Here is a 22,333-nt window from a genome sequence, read left to right on the forward strand (position 1 = left end):
TTGGCCCTACAGTATCCAGAGTCACTCTCTGAACCGCCACCCCTGTCATAGCTGTTCAAAATTAACAAAGAACTCTCTAAATCAAATCAGACTGAAGTTTACAATCCATTCCTCGTTCATCTCAAAGGTATATGGAAACGCGTCTCCGAGTTTTAAAGAACGACAGCATGTGAATGACCTCCCAGAGCCAACTAAGTGTTCTGCACAGTCAACACTCTAGAAACGCCTGTCAAAAGCGGCCCATGGAAACTGATACCTGAGACTTGACACGCCTTGTTCTCTTCGGCAGAATGTTCACTCTTGTGCCCGGCTCTGGGGGAGTTTGGACATCAGTGCCAAGAACCTCAGGCTCCACTTTTTCCTTAAGATCTAAATTAGGCATTTGTACACCCTAAAGAATTGAGAGCACAGGAAGAGGGCAGATTCACTTATAAGAAATCAGATTTGAGAATAAGGAGAAAAATAATAAATTTCTTAAAAATCCCTAAAACTACATGAAACCAGATGACAATTCTCCCACCAAACTGATCTATAGATTCAAGACAATCCCTACCAAAATCCTAGCAGGCTTTTGTTGTAGAAATTGAGAAGTGGATCCCAAAATTTATGTGGAAATGCAAATTGTTTGGAAATTTTGAAAAAAGACCCAAGCTGGAGGACTTGCACTACCAGATATCTAAACTTACTATAAAGCTATGGTACTCAAGACAGCACAATATTGGTGTTAGGGTAAAACATACAGATCAAACAAAGAACAAAACAGACTAGAAATAAACCCACATATTTATAGTCAACTGATTCTCAACAAAGGTGCCAAGGTAAATCACCTTGGTAAGGTAAATGGGAGAAGGGTAGTCTTTTAACAAATGGTGCTGGAACAATTGGATATTCCTATACCCCCTCTCCGCTGCCCCCAAAATGAACTTATGCCTTTAACTCAGACTATACACAAAAAAACGACTCAAAATGGGTCACAGACCTAAACGTAAAAGCTAAAACTATAAAAAAACAAACACCTTGGCCTTAGGTGAAGAAAAGATTTTCTTAGATATGATAACAGAAGCACAATCCATAAAAAGGGAGAAAATCAATAGATTACTCTTCAAACAGACACCATTATAAAAATGAAAAGACAAACCACAAACTAAAGGAAAATATTTATAAAATCATACATCTGATAAAGGACTTATATCCAGACTATTTAGCAAAATCTTAAAACAAGTATAAAATGACTGACAACCCAATAAAAATGATTTGAGCAGACAGTTCATCAAGGAAGATATACAAATGGCTAATATACACATGAAAAGATACACAACACCATTAGTCATTAGGGAAATAAAATTAAAACCACAATGAGATACCACTACACACCCACTAGAATGGCTGTGAGCAAAAAAACTGACAATACCAAGTGTTGGCAAAGATGTGCAGAAACTGGAAGCCTCTACATTACTGGCGGGAATGTAAAATGGCTCAGCCACTTTGGAATACAGGTTGGCAGTTTCTTAAAAAGTTAAACATAAACTTACCGTACAACCCAGCAATTCCACTCCTAGGTATCTACCCAAGAGAAATGAAAACGTATGTCCACACAAAGACTAGTACATGAATATTCATAGCATTATTCATAACAGCCATAAACTGGAAACAATCCAAATGTCCATAAGTGATAAATGAATAAACAAATGTGGTATATCCATACAATAGAATATTATTCAGCCATAAAGAGGAATGAAGTACAAATACTAAAACATAGATGAACCTTAAAAACATTAGGCTAAGTGAAAAAAGCCATACACAAAATCATACTGTATGATTCCATGTACCTGAAGTTTCTAGAAAAGGCAAAACTATAGAGCCAGAAAGCAGATCAAGAGTTGTCCAGGTTTGAGGGTAGAAGAACCAGCTATAAACAAACACAAAGGAATTTTGGGGGCTGATGGAAGTGTTCTAAAACTGGATGGTGATGATAGTTGCATAAATGTATAATTTACTAAAGCTTATTGACTGTGTACCTATAATGGGTGAATTCTGTAGTATGTAAATTATACCTTAATAAAGCTGTTCAAAAAAAAGAATACATGAAACCAAGTGGAGGAATTTTTTTAAAAGCATAAGCCTTGCATAAGCTTACACATTTTAATAAGAAAACTTTCTTCATTCCCATTAGCCTTTATCTTATAAACCACCAAAAATAGCTGTGATTTTTAAACTACACCTTGCTCCCCCCAAATTTCAGTACCTGGTGAAATCATAGCCAATTGCTATCTTGTTATAGTAAACAATTATATATGGCAGATATATAATTTGCCATTTATCCACGCCTAAAAAAAGTGATGCATCTCACCATGAGGCTGACACCAGACTGGAAAAGCTCATATGGGTAGAGAATTCTTTCATAATGTGACTTCAAAAGAGACCCAGTTCCTTTTCCTGGCAGATATCCCAAGCGGCTACCCACTTTAGACCATTTCTTCTCTTTGGTGACCATTTCAAAACCACCTTTGCTGGCAACAATCTGAAAAGAAAGTAAAAATTATTTAGGGAAAGAGGCAGATTCATGTATTCTGACTCTACATCTTGTCTGCTAAATGGAAAAATTATTCTGGGCCTAGATTTTAAATTTCCTTTCAAGAAATATGTGACAAAATTGAAACTCATCAACATTTAAAGTATGGAAAAGAGACAATAACTCTTGGAAGTTTTAAACTCTACTACTGGTCACTGTGCGTACCTTCAACGAACCAAGCATTCAAAAATATTTAATGCATTTATGCTTTGCACACTATGCACCTTGAAAAAATCAAATACATGCATGTACTCTATATCCACACGGAATTCAAAACATAAATAAAAATTAAAAACAGGCCAAGTAGACACGTGAATGTTATTATATAATATAATGTAAATGTAAATCCCGATACTAGAAAATATAGCAACTAACTTACAGGATTCAACAAAAATGTCAAACAAACAGTGGATTCAGAGGATATTTTGAAAAAGAGGCTATAATTTTTCAAAAAGAGAAAGGTTTTACACAGAATATTATAAAGAAATGATGGGGAAAAATAAATTCCGGAGATGTACTAGAACATAGCACAGAATGTATTAAGGTAGGAAGTAATGGGATAAATTGGCCAATTTTTGCTGAATGCTCACATCAAACCAGCCACAGGATAGAACAGACATGTACCCAGGGCCCCATTTTCCAGAAACTGATATGTACATCTCTCACATTCTAAAATATAGGCAGTTTTCAGTTTCACTGATGACAGAATAAAGAGTGTGATTAAGTTATTTGAATTCAAAAAACTTTTCCTCTTTGAGTGTACACTACTGTATTCTGCTATATCAAAAAGTTAAGAGAAAAATTAAACAGAATTACCATATGACCCAGCAATTCCACCTCTAGGGAGATAGCCAAAAGAACTGACAGCAGGGATTCAAACAGTACTTGCATACCACTGTTCACAGGAGCATCATTCACAACAGCCAAAAGGTAGCAACAACCCAAACATCCATCAAAAGATGAACGGATAAAAAAAATGTGGTAAAGGCATACGTGGAATATTATTCAGCCTTAAAAATGGATGAAACTCTGATACATGTGAAAACATGGATGAACCCTGAAAACATTATGCTAAGTGAAATAACACAAACACAAAAAGATGAATATTGTATGATCCCATTTAAATGAGATAACCTAGCATAAGTAAATTCATAGCAAGTATGATAATGGTTTTACCAGGTGCTACAGGGAGGGGAAAGTTCTGGAAATGGACAGTAGTGATGGTTGTACAACACTCTGAAAATATCTAAGGCCGTAAGATTGTACACTGAAAAGCAGTAAACAGTTATGTACGTTTCACCACAACTTTTTTTTAAAGGCTAAGAGTATGGACTCCAGAGCCAGATTACCAGAGTTCAAATCCCAGCTCTGCTAACTCAGTAGCTGTATGACCTTGGGTAAGTTACATAATTTGCATCTCAGACTCTTCACCATTATTAAAAGAGTAATAATAACAGTATCTATTCCTTACTATGAGGCTGCTGTGAAGACAAATTAAAACATGAAAAGCACCAGAACAGGGACTTCCCTGGTGGTGCAGTGGTTACGACTCCACGCTCCCAATGCAGGGGGCCCGGGTTCGATTCCTGGTCGGGGAACTAGATCCCACATGCATGCCGCAATTAAGAGGTCGCACGCCGCAACAAAGATTCCACGTGCAGCAACGAAGATCCCGTGTGCGGCAACTAAGACACAGCACAGCCAAAATGAATGAATGAATGGATGGCACCAGGACACAGTAAACACTGTATCAATGTTGGCTGTATTATAAATGTCTGTGTGGGGGGCAAGTTGGGGGTTGGGGGGAGAATATACATGCTATAAATAAGTAAAGGACACGTTTTCTACTATTGTGCTTAGGATTTTATTATAGCAAAGATGAAACTACAGCCAAAGGAAAATTCTCCTCTAGTGAAATATCTGAAAGCTTGATAGAAACACAGAAGTTCACGTGCACAGGAGTGGAACCCATCTTCAATTCTTTAGCTTTTCTTATTACATCCTCAAAGAAGCTCCCTCTGTTAATGAGAGCCAACCAGGGAAAAATCATGTAGAGAAAAAAATTTATTTTTCAGGGCTTCCCTGGTGGCGCAGTGGTTGGGAGTCCGCCTGCCGATACAGGGGACGCGGGTTCGTGCCCCGGTCCGGGAAGATCCCACATGCCGCAGAGCGGCTGGGCCCGTGAGCCACGGCCGCTGAGTCTGCACGTCCGGAGCCTGTGCTCCGCAACGGGAGAGGCCACAACAGTGAGAGGCCCGCGTACCACAAAAAAAAAAAAATTATTTTTCAAATTTTGTAGTGTAGAGGAAGACACATTAAGGGTGGTTTGGATAGAGGGCTGTCTGGAAGCAAATGGATGAGTGAGAATGCCTTTCATTCATAGCTTCCCAGGGTTCCTACTCTGTCAGCTACAGTTCTAGGTGCCGGAGATACAGCTATGAATAAAATAAAGATCTTTGCCCTGTTGGAGCTTACAGCCTAGTGGAAGACTAAACATAACATGTCAATTTTGAAGTGACAAATGCTGTGAAAAAAAATTTAAAGAGTAATTTAAAAGCCTCCCAAGTAGGAGAATGAGGGTAAATTGAAGCATCAAACAGTCACAAAAGGCCTCATTATGAAGGTGAAACTTGAGCAAAGACTTGAAGGAGGTGAAGCAGTTACCCAAGCAGATATACAGGGCAGGGAACAGCCAGAGTAAAGGCCCCATGAGGAGCCTGCCTAGCATGTTGAGGAGCAATAAGGAAACCACTGTGGCTGAAGCAAGTGGGGAGGAGCAGTAAAAGTCTAAGAGAGGAAACAGGAGCCCTCTCAGTAATCTGCATTTCCCAACACAGTTACATAATAATCTGCTTCTGTCAGTAATGATATAGCTGCATGGATCCAGTCATGCTTCCCACCCAGCTCTGACCATTTCTGGCACACAGCTGTGACAATGACAGCACCATAATCGGGGATGGCCAAGGCTAAGACAAAACTAACAAAGAAATCAAAGCCATGACTTTGGCTTCATGTTTAGATACTCTATAACAATCTAACCGGGCCTAATACTATAAAAACACACAAAACCTTAATACTTGCTTTTCTTCAGCTGAGAGATTCAAGGATTACCATGCATAATTTCAAAATATAAACCATTTATTCCAAACATTTGCCATGCACTGTATCACACCACTGTCATTAGAAAAACATCACATGACCTATACCCTATAAAGAAATACACGGCATGCACTTAAACTGAACACAATGAAGACAGCCCCTTAATTAAAACTTAACAAAAGAGTAATGCCACTCAAGGCCAAAATTTCAGTCCAATGAAATACTAAGTCCAGTTAGCAAGAGACAATTTTAACAGACAAAAAACAGCAGCAGTCTTCTACTTAAAAGCTCCCTCTCAAAGTTCCACTAAAAAGGAAGGGACAAAAAGGCATACTCCCAAGAGGACAAAAAGACCAAGAGAAAAGCAGATGTAGGAATGATCATCTAGCAAGCAAAAACAAAAAAACAGACGAAAAAGCCCCAAGCACTTGCAACAGAAGAAAGCTAACGAGAAGCTTTCGCAACATAGAACCTGGAAAGGCTTAAGAAATGGAAGCAGCAGTACCTTTAAAATTAAATTTAAAAAGAAGAGTGTTGACTGAAAACCTGTATAAAAGCAATCAGACCTCCCCCAGTTAGCACGCCAGGCAACCATTCCTCTCCAACAACAGCAGAAGCCTGGAGATTTACTCTCAGGAGAGTTTGAAAAGGGGCTCTTAACCTAAGAAAGAAACAGGTAAGTAAAGTAGAGGATCGGTCTAACAGTCTCACATCCAACCAATAAGAGTTCAAAAAGAGAGAAAAAGTAAGTGGAACAAACCGTCAAAGAGTTAACACAAGAAAAGTTACAAGAACTCAAAGAGGTGAGTTCAGATTAAAAAGGTCATCAAGTGCAATCAACATATTCAATGAAAATTAACACATACCAGTGCATATCTACTGTGAAATCTCAAAACACTGGGAATAAAGATTAGACCCTGTGTCTTCTAGAAAAAGTCACAAGAATTAATATAGCATCATTCTTCTCAACAGCAACACTGGAAGCTAGAAAACTATGAAGTAAAGCTTTCAAAATACAATTCTGAAGTAAAATGATTTGCAGTCTAGACTCTAAACCCACCAAACTACCAATAAAGTTTAAGAGCAGAACACTTTCAGACAAGCAAAAAGTTTACATTCCATTTTTCTTCTTGCTCATCAAACTAGCAGAAGAAATGTTTTACTAAAATAGGAATAAACCAAGTAATAGGAAGACTTAAAACAAGGAGAAAGACAAAGGGAATTCCCAGAATGATAATAGTGAGAGAAGTTCTACGCTGAGAGCTGACCTTAAAAAAAAAAAAAAAAATACTAGTCTGGACTGGAGCGGGAAAGAGAACTCCAGAGGAAGCGATCCAAGAAGGAAAGGAAACTGGCAGATTTTCTGATGGGTGAGAGCACACTGAGAGATTTATACTTCTGGAAAATCTGAAAATAAAGTTTTAATAGTCACAAGGAAAACTTACAAAATGAAGAAAGGCAACGGGACTCTTAAGTCCAAGGAAAATAAAAACTAGTAACATTAATTATAGCACACTATTAACATGAGACATAATCATAGCACACCATTAGGCACAGGTACAAATAAATTTGTATTTATAGTCACAGCAATAATTTCTGATTAATAAAAAACTGACCTAACTACACTATAAGGGAATAGGGAACCTGAAGTACATAAGAATTTAATTTTTATACCCATTGCCAATCTCTAATAGTAGGCAATCAGTGCGTATATGATATTTAACACTTAAAAATGAAGAAACAGCATAATGAGCATGTGTTTTGGAAATATGGAGATCAAAATCAAACAGCTGAAAGAAATGAAAGTGATTAGCTCTAAGGAGTAGTAAAGAGAGTGGAGAGATGAAGAAGGGAGAATGCTGGTTTTTATTTTAAGCTTTATTTCTTTTTAATGTATTACTTTGACAAAAATTTCTTTTAAAAATGGCTAGAATAAATGTCCCTTGCTGCACTGATTATAAACAGTAATTGTTAATGCAGAATTCCACTAAATTACAGACATCCAAGTAACACTTTTTACTATCAAAAATAATAACCAGGGAGAAAGACAAAGTGACTTAATCAAAACAGGAAACAATCACTTTGATAATTTAATGACTCAGGAGATTGAAAATCTGCTTCCCGCTAAAAAGTAGTGGAAATCAAAGTGTGTCAAAATCACGTCTAAGGGCTTCCCTGGTGGCGCAGTGGTTGAGAGTCTGCCTGGCGATGCAGGGAACACGGGTTCGTGCCCCGGTACAGGAAGATCCCACATGCCGCGGAGCGGCTGGTCCCGTGAGCCATGGCCGCTGAGCCTGTGCATCCGGAGCCTGTGCTCCGCAACGGGAGAGGCCACAGCAGTGAGCGGCCCGCGTACCGCAAAAAAAGAATCCACCTGCCAATGCAGGGGACACGGGTTGGAGCCCTGGTCCGGGAAGATCCCACATGCCACGTAGCAACTAAGCCCGCGAGCCACAACTACTGAAGCCCGCGCGCCTAGAGCCCGCGCTCCACAAGAGAAGCCACCGCAATGAGGAGCCCACGCACAACAATGAAGAGTAGCCCCCGCTTGCAGCAATTAGAGAAAAGCCCGCGCGCAGCAATGAAGACCCAATGCAGCCAAAAAACAGTAGGTAAGTTTTCACTGAATAGAAATGTCAAAAAAGAGAATTCTCAAAACAAATTTTTTATCCTAATGGTTTCCTACAAGACAAAAACCTATCCCTCAAATTCACTATAATTTGCCCGTTGGTATCATAGTTTTTTTGTTTGTTTATTTGTTTGTTTCGGTATGCGGGCCTCTCACCGCCGTGACCTCTTCCCATTGAGGAGCACAGGCTCCGGACGCACAGGCTCAGCGGCCATGGTTCACAGGCCCAGCCGCTCCGCGGCATGTGGGATCCTCCCGGACCGGGGCACAAACCCGTGTCCCCTGCATCGCCAGGCAGACTCTCAACCACTGTGCCACCAGGGAAGCCCCAGTATCATAGTTTTTTTATACAACTGCATGAGATGATTTTCACAGTCCTTAATTACTGATATCATTACCTTACTGATAAAATAAGCCTAGCACTGCTATTTTAGCGTAAGACTATACTTTCCAAAATGCTTAGTACTACATAAAAGAAAAATTCTAGAGAATTCTGACCTGACATTAATTTTTAAATGTATCATAAAAAATAATTTAAATATAATTATTCTAGTGTTTTTTTTCCTTGAAAGTGGAAGCTTCCTAAAGTGAGAATAAATTTTTACTTCAAAACAGCCTATCAATCACAGCATATGAAAGGTCACAAAAATAAGTTGTTTTGGGACGTCCCTGGTAGCACAGTGGTTAAGAATCTGCCTGCCAATACAAGGTACATGGATTCGAGCCCGGGTCCAGGAAGATCCCACATGCCGCGGAGCAACTAAGCCCATGTGCCACAACTACCAAGCCTACGCTCTAGAGCCCGTGCGCCACAACTACTGAGCCTGCGCACCACAACTACTGAAGCCTGTGCTCTAGAGCCCACAAGCCACAACTACTGAGCCCGCCAGGTACAACTACTGAGGCCCACGCACCTAGAGCCCATGCTCCGCAACAAGAGAAGCCACCGCAATGAGGAGCCCATGCACCGCAACAAAGAGTAGCCCCCGCTCGCCACAACTAGAGAAAGCCCACGCGCAGCAACAAAGACCCAAAGCAGCAATAAATAAATAAATACGTACATAAATAAATACATAAAAAATAAACTGTTCTGCAAAATTCCTCAGATAATCAAGCTATCTTCATTCACAAGTCAGAGCAGTCATAGATTTTTCTTATTGTATTAACAAAATATGTTGTCAAGGTCATCGTTACAAACCCTGTTGCAGGTCGGTTAGTTTTTTTCACATTAGAGAACGTAACATTACAAAGTTAATATTCATCCTACTGGATAATGCTGCCCTCAGTTAACCACTAACACTACTTACAGGTATTAATACAACTGGTATGTACCACACATGAGAATGCTGAGTGACATTAATCTCTTTAATATACCAAATTTTCATTAAGAAGCAGAAAAACAGCTGACAAGCTCAATATAGGACATTGTTCATTTCATACAAAATAATACTAGGATGTCTGTGTCATTTCTTTTGCATACTGTGTAAACAGAACCTACTAATCTGAGTAGCTATTAAATATTAATCTCATAACAAACTATAAAATAGATTTTAAAAATAACTTGAAAATCTATCATTTCCATTTACTCATGCTTGCATTTCATTGTCAAACAAATCCTACATAGGAAGCGATGTTTTCCATCAAGTATATCTGAAATCCCTAATTTCATAAATTCACTAGCCCCTGTTCAATGTCTTAACAAAGTACAAGCCTCACCTTGCTTAAAGCATAAAGATCCAGAATTTTTCTCTCCACTACAGGGATCTTGAGGGTAGACCCCTGAAGCTCCCAAAATTTTGCTAGTTGATCCAAGAAGTCCAATCTCACTCTGGTCATTGCCTGAGATTATTAAAATACAGAAATGAGAGATAGGAATTAAGTTTTGGTGAAAGTAAATGAGTTTTACTTAACAAAGGTACTCATTTCTTTAAAAAAATTCAGACTTCTCATTACTGCTTAGTCCAACCTTATAAGTCAATAAAAAAGAAGCAAAATACTTCTATTAAACTTTACTAAGACAAAAAAGTTACTCTAATATATGTGAAGAGTTCTCATATTATCAACCAAAGCAGTTTTTTGTAAAAGTTAACTTTAAGCTAATCAGAAAATTTAGTAAATCTAATTATTTTTTCTAAGCATTTTCTAACCATTCTAAACCTGTCATTTCATCTAGAGATAATATGCATACTTCAAGTACACCAACTCTCCACCTCACTGATATTAAGATCCTCCATCAAGTATCTTATAAGAGACTAAAGGAAAAAAAAAAAAAGGTATTAAAATCTCAAAAAATAAATGTTTTAGGAGCAGCAAGGAAAAAAAACAAACTCAGCATGACACATTAAGCCCTAACTGTCTAAGATTTCTCTTTTGTACTCTGGAAGTTTTTTACCACATTGAAGAATCTTCTGAAAATCTCAAAAACAGGAGAACAACTATCTAAACAGATTTCAACTTAGAAATTTAAGAGACATTCAAAATGTTTAAAGGGAGATCTTAATAAATCAGATTAAGAGTCCTAGAAAAGTTCTGTTATAGCAAAAAGCCAAACAAACATACAAAAAACACCTTGGAAAACTAGGTTTTTTTAAGAGAAGAATTTTTAAAACTGTTTTCCAAAGACTACAAGATACAGAATCCTCCAACATTAACAAAAGAAAAATTTATTAAAATAATTAGCACTGAAGAAAGTAGAATTTAAGAATTCCAGTTCTCTAAAGCTAAATACTGGATATTTCCACCATGAAAAACATGGCTAGAGATAGTGTCCCAAAATCCCAGTTAAGCAGAAGAAACTGTAATAACTACTATAAACAATTTTTTTAAATCGGAAACTTCCTTCCATTCAGTCCCAATTAACATTAATTTTGAGCCCTGGTACAGAAGCTTCTTAAAGTTCTCTACCTGGAGTCCTGATATAAAGAATAGATCAGGAGACAGAAACGGTGATGTAACAACACTCACCTCAAGTTCATTCAGACGCTGGACTCTGGGAGTAAAACGGAAGCTTTTTACTTCACATGCAAATGGAGGCTGCCAATCCTAAATAGAAAAAATTTCTTCACCATATTGGTTAATAAGCAAGGAATGCACTATTCATTCCCTTAATTTAAGGGGTGAGTTGCCACAAATCATGTTGACAACAGATCAACTTACAAGTCTTCTTTAGTTAGAAACTGAAAAAATAATATTTTTTAGATAAAATAATTTATTATTACTTATCTCTAACATTCTAATACTAAGCTTATTTTATCAATTTTCTCCTCAAATCTCACAGTCCCATTATTTATATCTGACAATTACGCTTTCCCAAATTACTCAAGTGGAATGCAATAAGCTCATCTCAATACAGCATCTAGTAAACATCCAAGTTTATCAAAATAAAAAGAAAACAGAATTTGAAACAAAAAAAGGTAAAAATTAAAGACCAAAAGGTAATGTTTTAAAAGTACTTATGTAATTGGACAATGTGTTTTTTCATTCATGTGGAATGTGACACAGCACTTTGAAGTCTATGTTATATAAATGTTTTGTTCAAAGCCCAGCTTCTGGGCACCCAAATTTTTTTTTCAATATTAAAATTTTTTAAAAAATAGCAAACCCACAGAACAAGGAAAATTTCCAGAATGGAGATGTGGTATAACTGAAATGAGACAGCACATTTCAAGTAGAGTTCCAGAGACCATAGTTTGATTTAGCCTAAATAGTAATCTATTTAAAAATGTGAAAAGTAGTAAAAAATTTTTATCTTACCTTGGAAACTAAAGAAATCCACCAACATTGAAATTAAATTCTGCTTGTAAACATTTATTTTCAATAATAATATTGTGACACAAAGAGAAGGTATATTATTTCAACCTTTTGTAAGTAACAAAAAGCTATACATATATATATATTTTTCTAAACTAAAAGGAACCTTGTATAGAATTTCTAATTCATTAAAGCAACAGAATAAATGAAAATATGGTTTAGGAAAAGCCTCAGTGCTTAAGGTTTTGTCAATATCAGGTAATCTTGATAGAAAAAGAATTAAGTGAAAATAAATTTTTCATAGAAGAGTTAAGTGAACTTTGGGGAGGATGCCAATACACGTACCACCACTCATCATAGCAATTATTTGTTAATCCTTTGCTTGCAACTGATAGTCTATAATCTTAATCAAATTCAATGAGCATAAGGGAAGTAGCTTGCCTAAGTTTTAGAAACAAATAGATTGATCTAGATTCAAAATCTACTTTGCCATTGCCCAAGATCACACATCTGATAAGTTATTTAACTTATCCAGACTTGTCTCATCTGTAAAATGACCTTACTTACTTACTGAGGCTTCAAAGAATATTAAATGAAAACATCTGTAAATGCTACACTAACTGCTCCTCCTCCCCCCTCCATCTAAGCTCTTTTTATTCACTGTGGTAGTTTGCACACTTCTGTGCTAGTCTGCGGTGAGAGAAGCTTTTTAAAATGCAACAAGGTGTAAAAAGACTGGATTTTATTTTATTACTAGTAGACAAAACATAAAGCAAGATATCCCTTTAAGGAGCACTAAGACATGGTTCACAAACTTTAATGTTCATTAAGAATCAGGAGAGTACTTGCTAGAAAAGCAGTTTCTAGAACTTCCATATCCCGAAACTGATTCCAGTCTGGGAATGAGGCCTAGGGATCTGCATTTTCACAAGCATCCGGTCGACCCTAGTGCAGGTGGACCAGGAACATCATTTGGAAAGCACTGGACCTAACGGGTAGAGAAAAAACCTTTGACCTTGAGCAAACCCTCAACCTCTTGGGGCACTAATCCCCGCAGAACAAAGAGTAGTATCAGTTTTCCTCACCGTAAAGACAGGATCCTAACTAACCCAGAGGCAAACCCAGTTACGTGCAATAACTGCGATTCTTATGTTTTTAAGATTTCAACGTTTTCTTCCACCTCCATTATTGACAAATTTTTTCTAAACCTCTAAATGTTTAAAATAATTGCTGCTTTTTCCTTCTCCTCCCCCGGGAAAGCTTTTTTTCACTGCCGCAGTAATCAGTCTGGGGTGCTTGTCTGGGGATACCACCCCAAGGGACAACTAGTGCTCAGATTACCATTTAAGAAACCTTAGCCCTGAGATGAGGCCTGCGGATACTTAATAAATCAAGCGTCAGCAAGGCTAGGAGAAAGCAAGAGCCGACGGAACGGCAGTTTTTCCTATCGCACTGTAACGAGGATTATACGCGAGGGTAGGGCTGTCACGTCACGATACTTCAGTCACTTTACGGCCAAAGAAAGGCCGAAAGCCTTTGTTACCCTTGCCCACAACCCAAGAGGGGAAGAAAAGTATCAGTTCCCAAGCTCTTGGCGGATAGGCCCCGGGACATGACTCTCGCGTCCAGACGTGCCTACCGAAGACCCCAAAGAAACCAAAGCGGAAACACGGAGAAACTTAAAGTCCAGGTGTCGAGAAGCCAGTGCGAGCGAACGCGAAAGGGCAGCGAACCGGGAACTCGAGCTAAGCCGATCAGACTCCAGTACCTTGGGCGGTCGGATTTTGCAGATGCCGGTTTTCTCCGCCAGGGGCCGGATGCGGCCGATGAAGCTGAGCGGGTCTGTGAACTCCTCCCAGCTGGGCTCAAAGACCGGGCACTCCGGAGGCGGCACGAACTCCGCCGCGTAGCCCCCCGGCCCCACGGCCGCCATGGTGGCACCGGGGGCCCACGGGGAGAAACGCTGGCTGGGGCCCGGCGATCGCGCTCACGTCCCCTGACAGGGGCCGAAGCTCATCTTCTCGGGCGAGACCCGCTCAACACACGAACCCCAAAACCGCTTCCTCCTGCGTTTGTTATTGTTTCCTTCGGGGCTTTTCCTCTCGGATCGGGGCTCACCGGAAGTCAGCGTGCGACCAAATCCCTCCGCCAACAGAAACAGGATCCCTCCGCAGCGACGTGTCGCCCCGCTACGCGACCTTCCTTCCCCCTCCCTCTCCCGGCAACGCAGGTCGCTCCTTGGCTCCTCGTGCGCCGAAGTTCCGCGCTGCCGACAACTCCCGGCTGCACAGCCCGGCGGCCCAGCCGCCCCTCCTACTGGGCGGTGGGGGAAGCGACCGGACCAAGCGGGGCGCTCTTCCGGCGCGGAGGATGCGTAATGCGCCGGGGGCAGAGGTTCTACTTCCGGCGAGCGGAGCCCGGTCCCTCTTTGTGTACAAATGGACCGGAACACAAGCGACCGGATGTCGCAGGGATGCTTATTTCAACCTCCGTGTCTGTTTCCAGATAACTACCTTTTCCGGCATCGCCCTTAGTCCTTTCACAGTTGGTGTCCCTTTCGAATAATCTCGTTCGGCCACTTTAATCCGCCCCATCTCCATAGCAACAAGTTCGGGTGCAGCCCACCCGCCCGAATTTCCCCGTGGGCCGGCCTTCGCCACCATCTGGGAATTGATTTCGTCCTCCGAGAAGCAACGGCTGTTGACCTTGTTTTTCCAACCGTTGGAGCCTTTCTCAGTTTTCTGTAACAGCTACGGCAGCTGTTCTGGCCCTGCTTGTCGAACATCTCTGTGCCGGCGGGCATAGACGCTTCCTCCAAGTTGCTGAGAATGACGCAGAAAGTACTAAAGAAGAAACCGTGAAACGGTAGTTCTTGTATTATCTATTGGAAGGAAGACTTACTTCCCAGGGCTTGATCTCATGTTCCCTGTTCAATTTAAGCTTCCCCCAGGACCTAAATAGCCAGCTATGGCTAATGACTGCCGAATCTGTACTTGCAGCTTGGACTCCTCCCCTGAGTTACAAGCCAGTACATCTAGCTACCTACTGGACAACTACACTTTGGTAAACTCAATGTGTCTTGAACTCATAGTTCCCTACTGTTTTTTCAGTGTTTCCAGTTTCCACGGATGACTTCATTCATCTATTCAGTTGCCTGATCCAGAAATCCAGAAATAATCCTTAACTCTTGCTCTCTCACTACCCACATACAACCCTGTGTCAAGTCTAGAGATTCTATCACCTAAAAACCTTAAATCCACCCATGTCTCCATCCAAATTATCACGATCCTAATTTAAATTCTCTCTCCCCTGGACTGTGATAACAGCTCAGTTCTTGCCCCCTGTCACATCTCTTTCCTCTCATTTATCAGGTTGCTTAGTCCAAAGTCCAGAATTCACCTTGTCACTTTTCATCTCCAAACTCAACTCCAGGGACTTCCCTGGCGGTCCAGTGGTTAAGACTCCGTGCTCCCAATGCAGGGGACATGGGTTTGATCCCTGGTCAGGGAATTAAGATCCCTGCAAAACACATGGCAGGACCAAAAACAAACCAAAACAAAAAAAAACAAACTCGACAACTCCAAACTCCTTTATTGTTTGCTGTCTTACCCCCAAGCTTCCTTTCTTATGCTTCTCCATGCAGTACACAGAAACTTTTGTGGTGACTTCAATGCACCATGCTTTCTCACCTCTGGGCCTTCACAGATAATGTTTCCCCACCCCCACAGTTTCCTATATCCCTTTTCTGGCTAAATTCCTACTCATTCTTTATCAGATGAAGTTTGAAGGCAGTTTGCAGGAGAATTCCATCTTGCTTGAGGAGGCTGGCTTTTCGTTCTAGTCAAGCCTTCAACTGATTGGATGAGGCCCACCCACATTATGGAGGGCAATCTGCTGTACTTAAAAGTTCATTGATTAGATGTTAATCTCATCCAAAAAAACACCCTCTGAGTTAACACATCACACCATTAACATAAATATATTTGATGAGTAATAATATTTTCCAAAAGAAATTTAGTGAAAAGGGTGGCATTGGTTTACAGTTTTTGAAATTTTTAAAAAATTATTTAGCTTAGTGGCATCCAGCTAGATTCTCATATCTATTTCTGCCCTCGATCTGTTGTGATATGATGTTTGGGTTAAAATATATGAAGAAAATCCAAAACCACACAGATGTGAATGGAAAAGGGACAAGCATTTTTAAAAATTTTAGCCTTTTCAAATCATTGTAATTTCTTTGAGGCTAGCAGTGTGGAATCTAAAATTTTATCAACGAACTTTTTGTACTCTGTTGTATTAAAATGGTAGTCAACATTTGTCCTTGAATGGACTTTTTACCCAGTCATTTTGTAACATCATGCATTGATCATTTCAAAAATGTTGGTTCACTGAGTTATACAGATCTTCCAAATGTTGACGCATATCATATATTATTTTTTAAATCACAAAAATATTACCATTGATCTTATCAAAAAATTAGGAAGCTGTCAAACTCATACTGACAGAAACAAGTTTTCCAAAATTACAATTTTTACTTGAAAAGCTCAAATATTCATTATCAACAAATACCATCCATTGTTTCCACTGAAGAGATGGGCTCACATTGTTCATCTTCAAGAAAATGTCTGTCAGAAACCTAGATCTGAATAACTATAGTTATTCTATAACTATTAGGCCTTCTGGTGTTCCATGGAAAAAATGGCTAGTTTAGCTTGTGTTTTCCCTTGAGCAGACACTCCCACTTGGTGCAGAAGTACACCATGTGTACTTCCCATTTCATCACAGACTATTAAAAAAGACATGTATTAAAGAGTCAAGGTTTATTAAAATGAATCATTTTTACTGCTTCATCTGGTATTCTTAAGTAAAACTGGCTTTTTTTAAACCATGAGTTCATGTGATGAAGACCACTTCTACAGTGTGTTGGTGCCACTGTGATGTGTGTGTGCTACAGGACCAGCAATTTCACCCACCATTGCCTTTGCGCCATTGGGGCAAATATCATTGGTGAAAAAGGAAAATAGCATCTTAGTATTAGTATGAAAATACTTTTGACTGCAAGACCTTCAGAAAGTATCTCAGGGACCAAAGGGGTCTGGGGACAAATAGAAGTCTGTAGACCACACTTTGAGAACTGCTGGTTTATCCTATAATTTGAATTAACATAATAAAGGAGAAAGGACTGGAAAAGACCTGCTTTAAAAAGAGGAAAGAGGGACTTCCCTGGTGGCGCAGTGGTTGAGAGTCCGCCTGCCGATTCAGGGGACACGGGTTCGTGCCCGGGTCCTGGAAGATCCCACATGTCGTGGAGCAGCTAAGCCCATGCGCCACAACTACTGAGCCTGCGCTCTAGAGCCCACAAGCTACAACTACTGAAGCCCGCATGCCTAGAGCCTGTGCTCCGCAACAGGAGAAGCCACCACAATGAGAAGCCCGCACACCGCAACGAAGACTCAACGCAGCCAATAAATAAATAACTTTTTTAAAAATAGAGGAAAGAAAAGTAAATAACCTATTAGAGCAACAGTCTCAACAACAGATCTTTGATTCTTAAATATTTAAACATTTAAGTTTTTACACTGTATATGTCACTAGGTTCTTCTAAAATGCAATAAAATGGGTTCTCTGACATACTTTACAAGGAATCAAGTGTAATTAACAAACCCTTAAATTCATTTAGGCCAAAATAATGACAGTTCATTTTGTATCTGGTGGTCTGTGATCGAATTCAATTATGTTCAATTCAATCAACATTTCTCTTAACATTTGGTTCCCACCCAATGCTATGTTTGATCACTTACTCCAGTGCTTCTTAACGTGTGTCAGAATGGAGTCTGGGGAAGGCATGTATATGGACTTAGCAAAACCAGACTTAGTATTTAGAAAAGAGACAAAAATTGTTATTTGTACTACAAAGTAGAGAAAGTAAAAGCCAACAGAGTCAATTAATAGGAATACATATACTATATACCTAAGACACATTTTTAAGTGGGGTTTGGGAAGACAGACTCCAAGTACTTCATAGGGGACAAATTGGAATAGGAGGGAGAAATTTAACTTTTATGAACTATACAGGTTGAAAAGCTATGGCTTAAAATATCCCTTCTTCCTTTATCATGATGTTTTTTGTTTGTTTGTTTTTATTTGGCTGCTCTGGGTCCTCGCTGCCGCACACGGGATCTTCGTTGTCCCATGCGAGATCTTCATTGTGGCATGCGGGATCTTTAGCTGCAGCATGCAGGATCTAGTTCCCTGACCAGGGATCGAACCCGGACCCCCTGCATTGGGAGCGCGGAGTCTTAACCCCTGGACCGCCAGGGAAGTCCCTATCATGATGTTTATAAGGAAATAAGTTGACCCTCGAACAACACAGGGATTAAGGGCACCAACCCTCCATGCAATCAAAAATCCACTATGATTTCCAGTCCACTGTGTCCATGGTGCCTCAGGATCTGCAGTTTCTCCTTATCCACAATTCCACATCCATGGATTCAACCAATCTGAGGTCATGGAGTTCTGTAGTATCTACTGTTGAAAAAAAAATTCATGTATAAATGGACCCATGCAGTTCAAACCTGTGCTTTTCAAGGATCAACTGTAATCAACACTTGAAATGTTGCCTTAAAAAAATCTTCAGATCACGTTCCTACCAGAGCCATTAAATATGATGTAGGCCTGACAAGCGATCTCCAAATCCTTATGAACTGCTGCCGTGCAATACTGAATTAATCCCTTCCTTTATAACTTCCTTTTCTGTATCTTAATGTTTAACTGAAAGATCACTATGTTAAAAACGCTGGGGACTTCCGTGGCAGTCGAGCGCTTAAGACTCTGCACTTCCACTGCAGGGGGCACGGGTTCGATTCCTGGTTGGGAAACTAAGATCCCACATGCCATGTGGCATGGCCAAAACAACAACAACAACTCTGATATAAATGTATTTTCTTAACCAAAGCTCCTCTATATTTGTCTTCTCTTTCTTCTCCTGGAATACTATGCTGTACTAACTGAACTTATGATTGGCTTCAGCATTGCCTTAAAATTCCACAATTTTTGAAAAAAATTTAAACCTTGACATATTCTTCATATGTAATTGATAGTTTTATTTTATCTCTTCTTCAAGACAATCAATGAAAATATTTGTACCTTAACTGAAGTCGACAGAAACTACTTGCAAATTATCACTTTTTATTGTCCTCCCTTAATTAAGGCATCAACAACTACTTTCAAATCATTCATATTTAAACACTCATATTTAATCTCTGGCTACCTTCCCTCAAAGTGTCCACAGCTTATGCTATACCCAAGATATAAGTATTAGTTACCTCACTATGATTTAATTTGTATGACCTTGAATGGATTCCTAATCACCTATCCTTTTCCACTGAGCAAATAAAGGACTGCTGTAAGGCGAGGAACATCATTATCAATGAATTTAGCGTGGTGCCAGGCAATCTTCTATGTGCTGGATATGTGGGCAATGAGCAACAACAAGGAGACAAAGTACGTCTCCTCACAGAACTTAGATTCTAGCGGTGAGGAGAGACAAAATCATGAGCACTCGCAAATACATACTATTCTAGGCAGTGATGAGGTCTTTTAAAAAGTAGAGAAGGGAGGGTGTGGAGGGCGTTAAGCGGGGGATAGGGCGGTCAGAGAAGGACTCAAGATTGATGACATCCGAATAGAAGCTGTGCTATAAAATATATAATGAGGCTTCCCTGGTGGCGCAGTGGTTGAGAGTCCGCCTGCCGATGCAGGGGACGCGGGTTCGTGCCCCGGTCCGGGAAGATCCCACATGCCGCGGAGCGGCTGGGCCCGCCATGGCCAGTGAGCCTGCGCGTCCGGAGCCTGTGCTCCGCAACGGGAGAGGCCACAACAGTGAGAGGCCCGCGTACAGCAAAAACAAAACAAAACAAACAAAAAATATATATATATAATGACAACTTGCTACATGAATATCAAAGGGGAGGAATAACATCCAATTAAGGAGATGGTATTTGCATTGGCCTTGGTAGAAATTTATGAAGATTCATGGAAAGGGTCAATCCAGATAGAAGAGTGTGGGCCAAAGCTGGAAAGCACATGCTACATTCAGGAAATAACTAGTTATTTATTATAATGGAGAAAGTGTGGTCAGACTGTGGCAGTGCTTGAGTGCCCTATTATTATCTGGATTTCATTCTCTACTCTGTGGGGAGTCACCAGAAGTTATGAGCAGGAGTATTGAGACAGGCTGGGACCTGGGACCTGGGACCCTTTACTGCAGTGCTTGCAGCTGAACAAACATCTTCTCCTCCAGCAACAGAGCACAAAGAAACTATAAGGAACTAAAAATAACTGCATGCATCTGTGGTCGGGGCAAATTATGAACAATAAGATACAAAAAGGCCAAAATCCACCTGCCACGATCCCTGCGTACAGCACCACCAGGGGGGTGGGCAGACGCCCTAAGCCACCCCTCGGGCCGATCCACCGATCCATCCATACCCTCACCCCAGTTAAGGGACCATCTCACCACCACCCCTTCGGGGAGCCAGCAAAGACACCTGTTTACTTGTTTTCACTCCTTCCTGCTGAAGCATGAGCTCCAATAAAGCCTTGCCTGAATTTCTCTTCTGGCCTCATCAATTTATAATGATTAAAGAGTCCAAGAACCCAGGTTGGTAACAGTATGACCTATCCAGAAGTGTGCTTTAAAAAAAAAAAAAAAGCAGCTTTTAAGGAATGGATTGGAGAAGGAAAAAAAGAACCTGAGGCAAAAACACCAGTTAGAAACCTATTGAAGTAATCCAAGTTAATGGTAATGAGACACACAATGGAAATAAATAGTAAGATATAAATTTGAGAACTAGTAGGAAGGTAAGATCACCATGATTTGTTTTTTAAAAAAATGCAGGTGCCAAAAGAGAGACAAAAGTACTGAGCCAAGGTGTCTGGGAAAATCTTGATATAACTAACAGAAAATCACAAAAGGGGAAAAAAAGCAGATTTAGAAGATGGCAAGTTCCTTTTAGACTTCCTTAGGTCTCAGACCAGTGAAGAGTCCCAGCTTTTCCATACCAGTAGTGTTACCAACCAGGGTCCTTGGATTTTTCAATCAATAGAAATTGATAAGAGGCCAGACGAGGAATTCAGGCAAGGCTTTATTGGGACTCATTCTGCAGCAGGGAGGGAATGAAAACAAGTAACAGGTGCCCTTGCTCAACCCCGGGCCGGAAGGGTGGCTTAGGGGGTCTGCGCACCCCCCGGTAGTGCTGTGTGCAGGGATCGTGGCAGGTGGGTTTTGGCCTTGTTGTATCTTCCTGTTCCTGTTTTGCCCCAACTGTGCAGGCATGCAGTTATTTTTAGTCTCTCTTAGTTTCTTTGTATTCTGTTGCTGGAGGAGACGTTTGTCCAGGTGCAAGCATTGCAGTAAAGGGTCCCACATCCCAGCTTGTCTCAGTAGCTGCAGCTCTGATATTAAAGTGCCTTTCCCCCTACACCCAACTCTTCTGCAAAGATGAGATCACAGTTAGCTTTTGAACTAACATATATGATTAAAGACAGTTTCTCACACCTCTCAGGAAAAGGAGGATGTGTCTGCTACCTGATAAAAACAACATTTATATACATACTCCTCTGACTGTAGAAACTGATCCACAGGTCCTGTCTTGGCTCTACACCATCAGGTCGTTGAAGAAGAGACTCTTCTTAAGACTCTACACCTCCTGGAGATAAACTCGTGTATTCCAATTCATAATAATCCTGTGATTATGCACAGCATTTCTGCATCATCTTTCATGAAAACAAAGTAGTTGAGAAAGCCTAAACTGGGAGCCCTGAGGTGCGCCAGAACTAGGGCATCGGACCCCAAACGTCAACACCACCAGTACCGGGAGGCGCTGGGCTGCTCGCGTGCCACCTCCTCCATCCAGAGAGCTGTGTGCAGAAGGAAAACTACATTTCCCGGCGACCTCTGCGGGGCAAGGCGCGCGAGGGAGGGCGGGAGTGGGGCGTGCCTCTGTGTGAACAGCTTTTCTATTGGTGCGCTATCCAGAGGGCCGTGTAAACCAGTGGGCGATTGGACGGGGTCTTGCACGTTCCGTGGCGCCGCGACGCCCGGTGGTTTGACTTGTTTTTCGGTTGGGCTCTCGGCGTCTGCGGCTCTGGGCGGCGTGAGTAGAGTTCCGGGTTCCGGAACGGGGGTCAGGGAAGGGGTCTGGGGAGGAAAAGGCGGGTTGCGGGGAAGTAACTGCGGGAGGAGTGCGAAGGGGAGGGGTGTGACTCTGAGAGCGCTCGTC

The 22,333-nt window shown here is 40.7% G+C and overlaps 1 protein-coding gene across 1 annotated transcript in view; it reads right to left on the reverse strand.

Moving 5' to 3' along the window:
- Positions 1 to 14,194, reverse strand: part of KDM5A (lysine demethylase 5A) — a 78,599-nt gene extending 64,405 nt beyond the window's left edge. Inside the window, exons 1-5 of the mRNA XM_065887294.1 lie at positions 13,819 to 14,194; positions 11,265 to 11,342; positions 10,017 to 10,139; positions 2,351 to 2,521; positions 257 to 391 (exon numbers count right to left, since the gene is read on the reverse strand). Coding sequence (XP_065743366.1) covers positions 257 to 391; positions 2,351 to 2,521; positions 10,017 to 10,139; positions 11,265 to 11,342; positions 13,819 to 13,983 — 672 coding nt within the window. The 5' untranslated portion in view covers positions 13,984 to 14,194. The remainder of the gene's footprint in view (positions 1 to 256; positions 392 to 2,350; positions 2,522 to 10,016; positions 10,140 to 11,264; positions 11,343 to 13,818) is intronic.
- Between the last annotated feature and the right edge of the window lie 8,139 nt (positions 14,195 to 22,333).

The sequence above is a fragment of the Phocoena phocoena genome, chromosome 11, assembly GCF_963924675.1.
Source record: "Phocoena phocoena chromosome 11, mPhoPho1.1, whole genome shotgun sequence".
Taxonomy (NCBI): domain Eukaryota; kingdom Metazoa; phylum Chordata; class Mammalia; order Artiodactyla; family Phocoenidae; genus Phocoena; species Phocoena phocoena.